At 40.5% G+C, this 15,110-nt stretch overlaps 1 protein-coding gene across 6 annotated transcripts in view; it reads left to right on the forward strand.

The window, feature by feature from the left end:
* The window catches only part of LIN9 (lin-9 DREAM MuvB core complex component), a 79,072-nt gene that overhangs the window by 23,774 nt on the left and 40,188 nt on the right, over positions 1–15,110 (forward strand). For all 6 annotated transcript variants that reach the window (XM_070055388.1, XM_070055387.1, XM_070055390.1 and 3 more), the window contains 3 exons: positions 573–706; positions 1,968–2,093; positions 5,180–5,337. In XM_070055388.1, the coding sequence (XP_069911489.1) occupies positions 573–706; positions 1,968–2,093; positions 5,180–5,337 (418 nt within the window). The remainder of the gene's footprint in view (positions 1–572; positions 707–1,967; positions 2,094–5,179; positions 5,338–15,110) is intronic.

Genomic DNA, 15,110 nt, shown 5'->3' on the forward strand with positions numbered 1-15,110 from the left:
CGTGTAAGTCTTTCCTTCCAGCATACCTAACTTGGAAATTTATTGCAGTTCAAACATCGTGGAGGCAAATAACTCACATTTCTTATCAGAATATCTTATGAAACTAGTGGCTTTAACTTTCTAAAAAATAATCAGGGAGGCAGTGTTTGACCTAGCAGTTAAGAGGCCATTGCCCCAGATTGGAGTGCCTGGATTCGATTGCTGTCTCTAGCTCGCAATTCCAGCTTCCTGTGAAGGCACACCCTGGAAGGCAGCAGGTGATAACTCGGGTACTTGAGTCTCTGACACCCATGAGGGTGAGTTGAGCTGAGTTCTTGACTCTTGACTCCAGCCATTGTGGACATTAGGGGAGTGAACCAGCAGATGAGAATTCTGTCTCTCCCACTCTCTCCATATCTTTACTTCCTCAGGTAAGTAAACGAAATTACTAGAATGTTTATTTGTTAAGCAATAACAAAAAATTCCATGTTGAATCGTTGTGAGTAATTATCAGTTTACAGATATACTCAATGTTAAAAATGTTCATTTTTACTTGCTGGAACTGTTATTAATCTCTGTTTTTTATTGCATAGAAATTTACAGCGACAATGTCAACACCAGATAAGAAAGCATCACAGAAGATTGGTTTCCGATTACGTAACCTCCTCAAGCTTCCCAAAGCTCATAAATGGTGCATATATGAGTGGTTCTATTCAAATATAGATAAGTATGTATCATGGCTATTACTTGGACTAGAAATTTAAGTTTCTCAAATGTTATAAGCTACAACTTTTTTAATAGGTCTAATTTGATCCTTTTTCTCCTTGAGTCTGTTTTCCTATTTCTTCTTTCCAGTTCAGTTTGTTTTTATTTCTCATGTTTTTCTTCCTTCCCCTTTTTAGGGAAGAAGCTATATATTTTTGTGAAAAATTAAATGAAAGCATACTTTATATATTATAATTTATAAAGACTATGGAGATAACCTAAGCAGAACACCTTAACTTGCAAAGAATGAGATTTTTTTTGGAAATCTTGAAATTTTATGTCCTAGTATAAGAGTGGAGAAATTGTTATTCATGGTAAAGATAACTCAAGAATTTTAGGAGAGTATTCTTTCTAGTTTGAGGATAGTACTTAATTAAGCACTTTATAAATGTGTAAGTAGAACATAGTAAAAAATTTGGCTGCAATCCAGTTATTCAACAACAGAATTTACTGAGGAAACATTCTGATTTGTAATCCGTATTCATATGCCCATCACTGGGGCTTACTTTGCTGGCTATTTAGCTTTACTTCTTTTCTCTGCTTTCCAAACCAGTTGCCTCCTCTAAAGCTTGTGAATCTCATGAATATTCATATTTCAGTCCAAAGCATTTATGTATCATTGCTAAGACTGGGTCCTGGTTTCCCAAACTCATGAATAGAGGTTTTTTGTTCTTGTCCACAGGTTTTCTGTAGGTTTTCTGTAGAGCTTTCAACATGTCCTTGTGTGATCTGAGATTCACAAAAACTAATCCAAACCTCTAGAGTCCTCCAGTGTTCTAAACTTGGCTTAGTCCTAAAGAGAACTCCTTGGTGATGGTATTACCTTTGGGACAAAGATACTTTGTTGTTAACATTACTTCTCTTTACAGACGTAATGCCAAGGCCAGGATAGCCTCCCAAAGGATGTTCTTAAGTAGCAGATTGAACAAAAATCAGTGTCTCCTGGAATCTCTAGCACAAACAGCATTTCCTGAGTTACTTTCATACATAGTTTCACAAATGCCAAAGATTAGTTTAGTTTTAACGCTTTGAATTGGTGCCTTTCTATATATATATATATATATATACACACATATATATATCATATATATAGTGTAAGTAAAAATTTGGCATTTTTGGATTAGCACAATAGAGAAAATTGGAGTGCATATTTTGAATTTTATGTCTTTTAAGAACATAAGACATTGTACATTAACCATTAAAATACCATGTCTGTTTTACAGACCACTTTTTGAAGGTGATAATGACTTCTGTGTATGTCTAAAGGAATCTTTTCCTAATCTGAAAACAAGAAAGTTAACAAGAGTAGAATGGGGAAAAATCAGGAGGCTTATGGGAAAACCACGGAGGTAATAATGTTTGTTTAAAATTGATTAATAGTTGATAGTATCATTGCTACATTGATTTTCTTATCTTCAAAATGACTAGTACCAAAACATAACTTTTAGAATACTTGATTATATGTTAAATATATCCTGTTAACCAACTGTATTATAGGTGCTTTTTGTTCTTATGCATCATATCATTAAAGGTGTAATTTGATTTTTTGTTCAGCTCACAGGTTTTGAACATAATTATATTCTAAATTATTCATTCTATTTTCCGAAAAATATTTAGTAATATCTTAACACGTATTTAAGGAGGCTATATAAGGTTATCTGTGTATTGTTAATGTCTCTTGTGAAAACCTTTATTGCCTCAAGAGCCTGTTTCACGTTCTATAAAAATAGAAACTAAGTTAATCTATCCAATATGTTAACTTTCCAAGAATTACTCTTTGTGTGAAATGACTTCCTATTCCAGTGTTATCTTTGTAGCATATCGGAAAGCCTGTGTTACTTGTGAGTAGAAATTTGAGCTATATTAGAATAAGATCATTAGGCCGGCCCCACGGCTCACTAGGCTAATCCTCTGCCTAGCGGCGCCGGCACACCGGGTTCTAGTCCCGGTTGGGGCGCCGGATTCTGTCCCGGTTGCCCCTCTTCCAGGCCAGCTCTCTGCTGTGGCCAGGGAGTGCAGTGGAGGATGGCCCAGGTGCTTGGGCCCTGCGCCCCATGGGAGACCAGGAAAAAGCACCTGGCTCCTGGCTCCTGCCATCGGATCAGCGCGGTGCGCCGGCCGCGGCGGCCATTGGAGGGTGAACCAACGGCAAAGGAAGACCTTTCTCTCTGTCTCTCTCTCTCACTGTCCACTCTGCCTGTCAAAAAAAAAAAAAAAAAAAAAGAATAAGATCATTAGTTCTCACATTGTCTGTCTGCCAAGAAAAAGCACGTGCAAGACTTTTTCGTTTTAAGTGATAGGAATGGTCAAAGAAGGCCTAGAAATATAAAGTGATTTGGAGAAGGAGAAATGGAATTTAATTTTAATGATCCCTATTGCATGGGGAACATCCGGCCTATGGGTCCTGTGAGGCCTGTGAAATCATTTGGTCTGGCCTTACAAAGGCTACTGTAGGTGGGACTCAAAATTCAATAAATCTTAAGTAAATAAGTAATTTTTTTTAAAAAAGGAATGAACAATTGATACATACAACCAGGTAGAATTCAGAAAACTTAATGCTTAATGAAAGAAGCCTTACAAAATAGTATATACTAGATGATTCCATATATATAAACTTTCAGAAGATAGAAACTATACTGAGAGAAAACAACTTAGTGGTTGCTTGAGAAAAGAGGTATAAGAAAGGAAGCAATATAAAAGAAAATGCACAAGAAACTTGTGGATGTGTTCATGTGTTCACTGTGTTGTGAGGGATTTTATAATTTATATATAATACGCATATATCAAAATTTACCAAATAGTACACTTTAAACATATATAATTAAATGCTGATTATACTTCAAAATGTTAACAAACAGAAATTTCAAAACAGAATTGAGGAAAGTGAGTACAAGAGAGGAAATGGTAATTTTGGTATTCAAGGAAGCAAACATTTGGAATTGTCAACTGTAGGAGGATAGTATGAGTCCTTTGTTCTTAAATGCCAAAACAACCTCTAAATGATGTCGTATAGAGCAGAAGAAAATCCATTTTATGAAACTATTCTACTATTCATTTTCTAGTAACCCATCATTCTTTGCTTAGTATTTTCACATTTTTCCCATGTATAGTTTTCTGGTGTTTTGTTTTGTTTTGTTTTTTCTAAGATTTATTTATTTGAAAGGCAGAACAACAGAGATCTTCTGTTTGTTGGTTCACTCCAAATGGCTACAACACTCAGGTCTGGGCCAGAGCACAGCCAGGAGCCAGGGACTCCATCCTGCTCTCCCACATGAGTGGCAGGGACCCAAGTACTTCCACTGCCTTCCCAGGACATTGGCAGGGAATTGGATTGGAAGTGGAGCAGCTAGGACTTGAACCAGTGCTCTAATATGGGATGCCAGCATTGCAAGCTGTATCTTAACCCACTGAACTGCAATGCTGTACCCCTAATTTTAACAAGTGGCAAAAACTATATTATGAAGAGCCTCCTTTGGCTCAGCCCAGTGCTCTGTATACTAGCTTTTAAAATTATTAATGAGATACAGAAATCTTCGATTCACTGATTCATTCCCCAAATGGTTCCAATACCTGGGGCTGGGCCAAACCTGGCTAGGAGCCAAGAACTCCATCCGGGTCTCCCATGTAGGTGGCAAGGTACTTGAGTACTTGAGTTTTTATCTGTTGTTGCCAGGGCAAAATAATTAGGAGCTGGATAGGAAGCAGAATAGCCAGGACTCAACCCAGACACTCTGATGAGGGATATGGACATTCCAAGAGGTAGCTCAACCTACTATGCCACAATGCCCAGCCTGTTGTATCATTTTTACTCCTTGTTTTTAGTTTTTGAGACTATTTAATTTAAATGACAGTAGAGCTCACAGTGTACCTTTGAAGGTGGTAGTCATAAAACAGTGTAAAAGTCGTATTTAAATGTTTTAGTTCATTGTAGAATTTGAAAAGGGGAGCAAGATGGGCATAAATGTTGTTAAAAGTTTACACAGGGTGCTCGTTTCGATAGCACGTATATACTAAAGAAAGTTTACACAGTAAAAAGTTTCATCCTTAATTTTATATTGTGCTCACTGGGTAACTGGAAAAGCATCATGTTCTTCTAAGTAGAATATTAAAATTGAACATTGTCTTTAAGAGACCTGTTAAGCTCCAGACACTGCTTTGTTAACATGTTGATGAAATCCTCTGGTTTTACAGGAAGGAAAAACCTAGACCTGCTTGTATAGCTTTGTTTTGTGAGATCCTTCCCCTCCCCACCCCCTCCCAGTTTTAGGAAATTAAAGGTAATATGCTTGCAAGAGAAAGAATTTCTAAGAACCATTATTAAATACAGTGCTCAAAAAAATGAGGATGAAAAAGGGAACAGTGAAATGGACGGTCAGAATTTAAATTTTTGTATAGGACAGTTATTAGTTTATGTGATTTTTATAATTTATTCTAGATGTTCTTCTGCATTTTTTGAGGAAGAGAGATCAGCATTAAAACAGAAACGGCAGAAAATAAGACTCTTACAACAAAGGAAAGTTGCAGATGTTTCACAATTTAAAGATCTCCCAGATGAAATTCCTTTGCCTCTAGTTATCGGAACCAAAGTTACAGGTAGGTGAAGACAAGTTTATTATTATTTTGAATTGTAACTTTTAGACAACACAATGTAATTAGGTTTAGAAAGCATATAGTTCTACAGCAGTTTACTACAGAGATTACTCTTTTCTATTTTTAAAGTAATTGGGAAAAAGTGTGCTGGTTCAAAGTAACATCTACAATGTAAGGTAAAGGAAACTATCACAAAGGTGGAATTTAAAATTCGCTGAAATAAGTATATATAGTGTAGTTTAAATTTTCTAATTATTGTATCTTTTGCTTTTACAACATTTGTTTTCCTTTCCAAAACTAGCCTTGTCTGTGTAGTTCACAAATACTATTGTTTTTGTGGTCACTTGGTCTAGAAGCAGTTCATTTGGGATGTCTGAATAAAAAAACTCTTTGGTAGTTTGCTTGAAATTTTCTAAGAGTAAAATCTGTCACTTTTATAGATGTGATTCCTGTGTCCTCACTTCATTTATGACAAGAAGGGGAAGGGAAAATGCAACCAAAGTATCAAGTTGTTTTTTTTTTTTTTTTTTAAAGATTTATTTATTTGAAAGAGTTACACAGAGAAGGAGAGGCAGAGAGAGAGAGAGAGAAAGGTCTTCCATCCGCTGGTTCACTCCCCAATTGACCGCAATGGCCAGAGCTGCACCAATCCAAAGCCAGGAGCCAGGAGCTTCTTTCAGGTCTCCCACATGGGTGTAGGGGTCCAAGGACTTGAGCCATCTTCTACTACTTTGCCAGGCCATAGCAGAGCTGGATCGGATGTGGAGCAGTCTCCAACCAGTGCCCATATGGGATGCCAGCACTGCAGGTGGTGGCTTTACCTGCCACACCACAGCACTGGCCCCAAAGTATCAAGTTTAAGTTGATTCTTCATAATTTATTGAAAAAGTAAAATTACAAATTATGTAAATACAGGACAAAAGGTAGGAAGTAGGTAAGTAGGTTAGTATTTAAAAGAGTTTGAGAAATAGCTTGGTTGATCAGGGAATGTTTTGTAGAGAAATGGAACCTGGAGTTATATATTTAGATCACTTTTTACATCATGAAAGTAGCACATGGCATTGTGGCACAGCAGGTTAAGTTGCTACTTATGTCACTAGCATCTCATGTCAGAGTGCCAGTTTGAGGCCCATGTGTTCCACTTCCAATCTAGTTTCCTGGTACTGCTCCTGGGAAGACAGTGGAAGGTGGCCCAAGTGCTTAGGCTCCTGCTGCCCATGTTGGCGACCAGAATGGGCTTCTTGACTCCTGGCTCTGGCTTGGCTTGGTCCTGGCTGTCTCAGCTATTTCAAGAGCCAACCAGAGAATGAAAGATTTCTCAAAGAGTTTCCAAGATGGTGGAGTTGGGAGGGAGCTTATTTCTCTAGTCTAGGAGAAGATAGTTTAAAAAAGTGGAGAGAGTGCAGTCTCAGGAAAGAGTTAGGGAGAAAATGGCAAAGGAAACTCTATGCAAATTAGAGGGACACAGTGGACCTGTGGGGAGGGCATGGACACCCACAACTCAGGACCCCAGCAGCTGAGAGCCTACATTGGAGAGTGTTGGAGACTCTAGACTGTAGCAGCCCAAGCCATTGGTGATAAAGCTGCAGGAAGAGCCTATAGGGAATCCGGCTTGGAGCCCCGTGGGGGATAGTGTACCTCCGAAACTAAAGAATAAAAAAAGGAGGGACACATTTCTTTCTTCCTAGTCACCTTGCAACAGTGCCCTGTAACAAGCTGATAGAGCGGGTGCCAATTTGAACATACGTAACAGCTACACCAGCTCATGTCCACGTCCAGCAAGCAGTTGAGTAGAGACTTCTGACTCTAGTGGGGAGAACTCACAGCGGGCTGGGTGCTCATGACTCTGGGAGGCTTGTGTTGTAAGACTGAAAAAAAGTGAGGCTGTGCAGGAGGACTCATGGTGTGGCTGGGACTTCGGGCAGTCACTGTGGGAGACTCCATACACTTAGGGCTTCCTGGTTACCTGGTGAGGGATATTGCTAGGGAATCTGAGCTTACACTGAGGACTGCAAGATCCTTTGTGTGGTTCATGGGGCAGGGTGAACAAATATTATACCCACTGGGCTAGCACTCAGGCACTGGTCTCCTTTGAGGAGAGAAGCTCAGCTGAGCAAAATAAACTTCTTTTGATTAAAAAAAAAAAAAGAAGATTTATTGCACCAAACCAGGATGTGTCACCTTGGACACTCCCTTCACCCTGGAGAATTGAACAGAGCTCCCTAGCCACACCCACCACACGCCTCTAGATATTCACTGAAAGCATACACTCTACTTATCTACAGAGGCATAGAACAAAGATAAAAGCTGCCACAGTTAAAAAACAAAGAAGATATCAATGAGTATCTTCACAAATGCCAAATAACAAACATCAATTGAAGAAACAAAAATAAGGAAGACAACATGATGCCCCCAAAAGAACACAACACTTCAATACTAGATTGTGAAGATGATGAGATTGAAGAAATGCCAGAATTGGAATTCAAAAAATTGATCTTAAGATTATATAGAAGTAATTAGAAACAAATGCATGAACTACTGAAATCCAAATATGACATGAACAAAATTTCCCCCATGAAATTGAGATCTTAAAGAGAAACCAAAATGAAATGAAGAAAATAGAACAAATAAAAAATGCAGTGGAAAGCCTTAACAACAGAAGACTGGCTAAAGAAATTTTGGGATATGTACACTATGGAATACTACACAACGGTAAAAAAAAATGAAATTTTGTCATTTGCAACAAAATGGATGAATCTGGAAAACATCATACTTAGTGAAATAAGCCAGTCCAAAAGGGACAAATACCATAGGTTCTCCCTGATCTGTGAGAACTAATAGAGCACCTAAAATGAAATCTGTGGAAGTGAAATTGACACTTTGAGCAGGGATGATTTGAGTTACAATTACAAGGCCCTTCAACAGGAAGCAGGGGGATGTGCTTGGGGCTCCTGCTGCCTGCCAGCAGTCAGGTTATGTATGGCGCTCAGTGTACCTGAGCCCCGAACCAGGGTCTTTCCTGAGAGGCATGCTGTGCCATCCCTTCTTAGCCTCCTTCATGGACTAGTCAGGCAGTCTCCCAGCCAGGCATAGGATCACCCATAAAGAGCTTTGTGTGGTCACTGACGTCATACATAAGAATGTTAATTGTTAACAACAGGAGTCACTGTACACTAACTCCCCATGCAGGACCTCTGTCCTCAGTGAATTATATTATGAGAGTTAACTGTAAAACTAATTCTCAAACTCTGTGTGTGTGTGTGTGTGTGTGCAAAGTGTTGAAATCTTTACTTATACTAAGTTGATCTCATAGAAAAGAATAGAAGGGAGTGACAAGGGGCTGGCTTGGTGGGAGGTTGGGGAGATAGCAGTCAAAGGATACAAAATTTCAATTAGACAAGAATAAATACAAGAGCTCTTTCGTGTATCATGGTGACTATAGTTAATACATTCTTGCTCTACTTTTTTTTTTTTCCACAGGCAGAGTGGACAGTGAGAGAGGGAGAGAGAAAGGTCTTCCTTTGCCGTTGGTTCACCTTCCAATGGCCGCCGCGGCTGGTGCGCTGCAGCTGGCGCACCGCGCCGATCCGATGGCAGGAGCCAGGTGCTGGACTGGAAGAGGGGCAACCGGGACAGAATCCAGTGCCCCGACCGGGACTAGAACCCGGTGTGCCGGAGCCGCAGGCGGATGATTAGCCTAGTGAGCCACGGCGCCGGCCGTTTTTTTTTTTTTTTTTTTTTTTATACAGGCAGAGTGGACAGTGAGAGAGAGACAGAGAAAGGTCTTCCTTTGCCGTTGGTTCACCCTCCAATGGCCGCCGCGGCCGGTGCGCTGCGGCCGGCGCAACGCGCTGATCCGATGGCAGGAGCCAGGTGCTTCTCCTGGTCTCCCATGGGGTGCAGGGCCCAAGGACTTGGGCCATTCTCCACTGCACTCCCTGGCCACAGCAGAGAGCTGGCCTGGAAGGGGGACAACCGGGACAGAATCCGGCGCCCCGACCGGGACTACAACCCGGTGTGCCGGCGCCGCAGGCGGAGGATTAGCCTAGTGAGCCGCGGCGCCTATAGTTAATACATTCTTGACAGATGCCAAGAGTAGATGTAAAGTGTTCTCACCTCAAAGCCCATAGCTATAGAGGTATTACATATGCTAATTAGCTAGATTTAGTCATTCTACAATATATGTATACTTCAAAGCATTGTATTGTAGATGACAAATACATCTGATTTCATTTGTAATGTTTCAAAAAAAAAATTTGAATACACGCTTGCTATATATCTAAAGTCTTCCACTGTTTCCCCTTCCATCCAAACCTGCTGTTGAGCTCCTTCAGTGAAACTTTCATTTCTGATAGTATATTTGCTTATAGAATTTCTGTTCTTTTGTTTCATTTCAATTTCTCAGTTGAGATTCCCTGTCATCGTCTTCCTTTTAATTCTTTGAACATTTTCTAATAGTTGATTTTTAAGTTACTGGCAAGTCTATCATCTCTGCTTACCCTTTACCTTTTTCCTGTGCCACAGTTTCCTATTTCACTACATTCCTAGTAATTTTTGGATGAAAACTTGAAACTTTAGATAGTATATTGTGACAGCTTTTTTCTTTTTTGTTTTTGTGATAATGTATTTCCTTTTTTGTTTTTGTGATACCATATTTTTAATTTACATTACAGTAAAAATCTTAATACTCCACTAAATAGTTCTTTGGAAAGTTGTTAGATTTAGTAACTTAGTAAACATTGATGTCTCTGCTCTGGGCTTGTATGTTTGTTTAATTCTTATGTTTATTTTTAAGCCTGACTTCCTAGAGGAACCCTTGTGTCTGTGTGATCAGTAGTCAGCCAATGATTTGGGCAGATGATGCCCATTTTGAACTTGAATGACCTCAAATTGATTTGTGTGTAGGTTGAGGAATGTATACAAAGTTGTTGCCAGTAAAACACTTTTTTGCCAAACACTCTTGAGTCTTCCCCACCTATTTGCATAGTTTCCAAGTTAGCCGGGGATGTGTGGATAGATAGTTTATTTCAGCCCTCACCCCCCTTTTTTTATGGCTTTCTAGTTTCCAAGATCTCTTAGTTAAATACCTGATTAAGCTGCCACTCATTTTATCCAGGACCACCCCTTGGGCTTACAAAGCTGTGGATTTTTCTTGTTCTTTCCTGAGCAAGTTTTCTACTTTTAACCAGCTTGCAGTCACAGCTTTTTGCCTGCTGTCCCTCAAGTCTCCCTGCTGGCAGCAGCACTGCAGGTTCTCATTACCAGCCCTTCACTAATAAAACCATTTTTGCCAACAGAGATGATGGCAACGGTGGGAAAGTAATTAACCTCATGTAAAAAGGTCACTGGCTACCTTTGTCCTAAGCTGAAGCTTTGTTTTTCTCAGTAGTAAACATTTTAAAATTACTTTTTGCATTTGATTCATTTCCAGTGCTCTAGAATGGTTGTTTTTGATAGTCTTTTATTTTCTTATTTGAGAGACTGAAAGAACTCCATCACCTAGTTCATTTCCCAAATGCTCTCAAATGGCCAGGGCTCAGTACTCCACACATACAGCCAGGACCAAAGCTGTAAACTGGAAACTCAACCCAGGTCTCCTAATAGGTGGCAGGAACCCAACTACTTTGAGTCATCACTTGCTGCCTCCTAGAATCTGCACAGGCAGGAAGCTGGACTTAAGATCCAGAGTTGGTAATCAGCCTATGTACTTTGATATGGGATACAGATGTCTCAATCTGCATCGACACCCATCCCTTTTTTGACAATCTTGTCCAGGTTGTGCTTTGTGGAGAAGAATCACCAACCTCCTCTTGCTACCATAACAAGAAGCCTTTTCCTTTTTTTTTTTTTTTTTTTTTTGGTTTCCACTTTTTTTTATATATTTAGAAAGCTTTTATTTAATATAAATTTCATAAGTACAACTTTTGCATTATAGCGGTTTCCTATGTTTTGTTTGTTTATTTGAAAGGCAGAGCTACGGAGAGAGAAGGAACAATATAGAAAGGGATCTTTTATCCCCCAATATCCTCATATCCTCATGTGTCCACAATAACCATGTCTGAGGAAGGCTGAAGCCAGGAGCCAGGAACTCGATCCTGGTCTCTCACATTGGTAGCAAAGGCCCAAGAAATTGGGCCATTTTCTTCCTTCCCAAGCACATTAGCAGGAAGCTGGATCAAAAGCATAGTAGCTGGGATTTGAACTGGCACTCTGATATGGGATATCTATACCCTTTTTCTATTTGTAATTCTTATTTGACAGAGACAGATAGGAATCTTCTATCTCCTTCCATCCCAAAATGACCACAATATCCAAGGATGGACTAGGCTGAAGCCAGAAACTGGGAACTCATTCTGGATCTCCCTTATGGGTAGCAGAGACCTAAGTACTTGAGCCTAAGTACTTGCTGCTTGCCAGAATGTATATTAGCAGGAAGCTAGGATCAGTAGTGGAGCCAAGGGGGCCAGTGCTGTGGCATAGGGGATAAAGCCGCCACCTGCAGTGCTGGCATCCCGTATGGGCAGCGGTTTGGGTCCCGGCTGCTCCACTTCTGATCCAGCTCTCCACTATGGCCTGGGAAAGCAGTAGATGATGGCCTGAGTCCTTGGGCCCCTGCACCTGCATGAGAGGCCCAGAAAAAGCTCCTGGCTACTGGCTTCGGATCAGCAAAACTCTGGACGTTGCACCATCTGGGGAGTGAACCAGTGGACAGAAGACCTCTCTGTCTCTGCCTCTATGTAACTCTGCCTTTCAAATAAATAAATTAATCTTAAAAAAAAAAAAAAAAAAAAAAGTGGAGCCAAGACTGTAATCCAGGCACTCCAGTGTGGAATGCAGGTATCTCAATCAGTATCTTAACTACTGTATCAAATGTCTACGCTTCCATTTCTATTTTTAATTTTTGTTTTTTGAGATTTATTACATGTATCTTCTATATCTTTGTTTACTCTTCCTTTAATCTGTCAGAAACTGAGAGTGATCTTTTCACTTCCTACAATTGTTTTTATCAGTTGATCCTTTTTAATTAGTTTTGCATGGAATATGTCTGTGTTCTAATAAACCATGTTTTTAAAGAAGATTGATTTATTTGAAAGGCAGAGTGACAGAGACGGAGAGATAATCAGTTCACTTCCCAAATGCCTACAGTGGCCAGATCTGGGCCAAGCTGAAGCCAGGAGCTGGGAACTCCATCCAGGTCTTCTACTTGGGTGGCAGGGACTCAAGTATTTGCACAATCATCTGCTACCTCCCAGGCACATCAGCAAGAAGCTGAATCAGAAGTGGAGTAGATAGACTCAAACCAAGCTCTCTGATAAGGGATGTAGATGTCCCAAGTAGTGTAACACACTGCACAACAGTGCCTACCCCAGAGATATTGTGGGTTATGCTTTTTGTTCAACAGAAAATTTATCACTTTGCCCAGTTTAAAGCCTTAAATGGTACTATTATATTTTTCACTCAAGTTAATATATCCGTTTCAATTTTCCTAATACTATTTCAGGCTGGATTTTAAAATGAGGTAACATGAGTTCATCTGTGTCAGCAGTCCCCAAGACCAGCCCCAAGTGTGGTGACTCACTAGGACTCACAGTACTTGGCACACACAGTCATGCATCACTTAACTACAGGGATGTGCTATACGAAATGTGCCATTAAACAATTTCTTTATTGTGTGAACATCCTGGAATATACTTAGAGAAAATAATACACCTATGAAATCATTGGACAATACAATCTTACTGGATGACCATTGTATATACTATCTCTCATTGATCAAAACTTTGTTATGTGATGCATGAGTGTACTTGTACTCACAATCAAGATTTATTACAGTGAATGATACAAAACTGTGTACAAAGATGCATGGAGAAAAGTCCAGAAAAAATCAGGTGCAAGCTTCCAAGAGTCCTGTTCCAGTAGAATCACATGGTATTTGTATAATTATGCCAAAAACAGCTTGTCACAACGTTTGAAAAGTGTCATCTTCTAGGGAAGCTCATTAGAGACACAGTGCTAGTTTTTTATGGTGGACTGGTCACAGAGGCAAACTCTGCTGAGCACATACTCCTGAAAGGAACACAGATGTCCAGCATTCTTCGCACAATCTAGATTCAGTAAGCCACCTTTATTAGTTGGGGAACTGTTTAACATTCCCAAAATCTAAGTCCCTGGATGCCAGCCAGAAGCCAGTCTTGCAGGTAGGCAGTTGTGAGAATAGCAGTCTGGGCCTGCTGTGTCTTTTTTATTTATTTATTTATTTTTTTACGTAAACTAGAGGTAGTGTTTTATTCATGAGTATAGTAAACAGAGTTCTTTTGTTAGCTTTTTTTTTTAAGAGCCCTAAATCTCAGTAGTTTCGTAGTTAAGTGTTTTCATTCATATGTCAGATTAGGGACATTAGTTTTGGTTGTTTCAAACAGTTCAACAGTTTCTGTTTTTCTGTTAAGTATGAAGTGTGTGCTTCTTTTGAAACACTAAGAGATAACACTTTCTTTCCATGGTTTAAACTATATGCTTGGGAGTGGGTTTTGTGGCACAGTGGGTTAAGCCACCACTTGAGACAATCAAATCTGCTATTTCAGTGTAGGTTTGAGTCCCAGGTACTCCGCTTCTGATCCAGCTTCCTGCTGATGTGCCTGTGAGAAAGCAGGTGTTGGTTTAAGTGTTTGGCATCTGCCTAAATGTCCAATGAAGTACAAGGTTCCTGACATTGGCCTGGCCCACCCTGGCTGTTGTGGGCATTTGGGTAGTGAACCAAAGGATGTAAGATCTCTTTTCTTGGGAACAGCGCTATGGCGCAGCAGGTTAATGCCCTGGCCTGAAGCACTGGCATCCCATATGGGCGCCAATTCAAGACCCGGCTGCTCCACTTCCCATCCAGCTCTCTGCTATGGCCTGGGAAAGCAGTCAAGATGACCCAAGTCCTTGGGCCCCTGCACCCGCATGGAGGACCTGGAAGAAGCTCCTGGCTCCTGGCTTCGGATTGGCCCAGCTCCAGTCGTTGCAGCCATCTGGGGAGTGAACCATTGGATGGAAGACCTCTCTCTCTCTCTCTCTGCCTCTCCTCTTTCTGTGTAACTCTGACTTTCAAATAAAATAAATAAATCCTTAAAAAAAATCTCTTTTCTTTGCTCTTTCAGGTAGATGAAAATAAATAAATTACTTTATGATTTATTTATTTATTTATTTGAAAGGCAGAGTTAGAGATCTTCTGTCCACTGGTTTTCTTCCCAGTGGCCTAAATAGCCAGGGCTAGGCCAATCCACAGCTTCATTCAAGTCTTCTAAATGATTTGCAGGATCCCAAATACTTAGGACATCTCTGCTTTGCCAGGCACATAGTGGGGAGCTAGATTGGATGTGGAGCAGCTAGTATTCGAACTGGCACTCATATGGAATGCCAGTGTTACAGGTGGTGGCTTAGTGCCAGCCCTAAATAAATATTTTCTTCAAAATAGGAGTGATTGGGGCTGGTGCTGTGGCGTAGTAGGTAAAGCTTCTGCCTGCAGTGCTGGCATCCCATATGGGTGCCGGTTCGGGTCCCAGCTGCTCCACTTCTGATCCAGCTCTCTGCTATGGCCTGGGAAAGCAGCACAAGATGGCCCAAGTCCTTGGGCCCCTGTACCCGCGTAGGAGACCTGGGGGAAGCTCCTGGCTCCTGGCTTCAGATTGGTGCAGCTCCAGCTGGTGCAGCCATCTGGGGAGTGAACCAGCGAATGGAGAACCTCTCTCTCTGCTTCGTCTCTCTCTGTAATTCTGACTTTCAAATAAATAATT

This window comes from Oryctolagus cuniculus, chromosome 13, assembly GCF_964237555.1.
Source record: "Oryctolagus cuniculus chromosome 13, mOryCun1.1, whole genome shotgun sequence".
NCBI lineage: Eukaryota > Metazoa > Chordata > Mammalia > Lagomorpha > Leporidae > Oryctolagus > Oryctolagus cuniculus.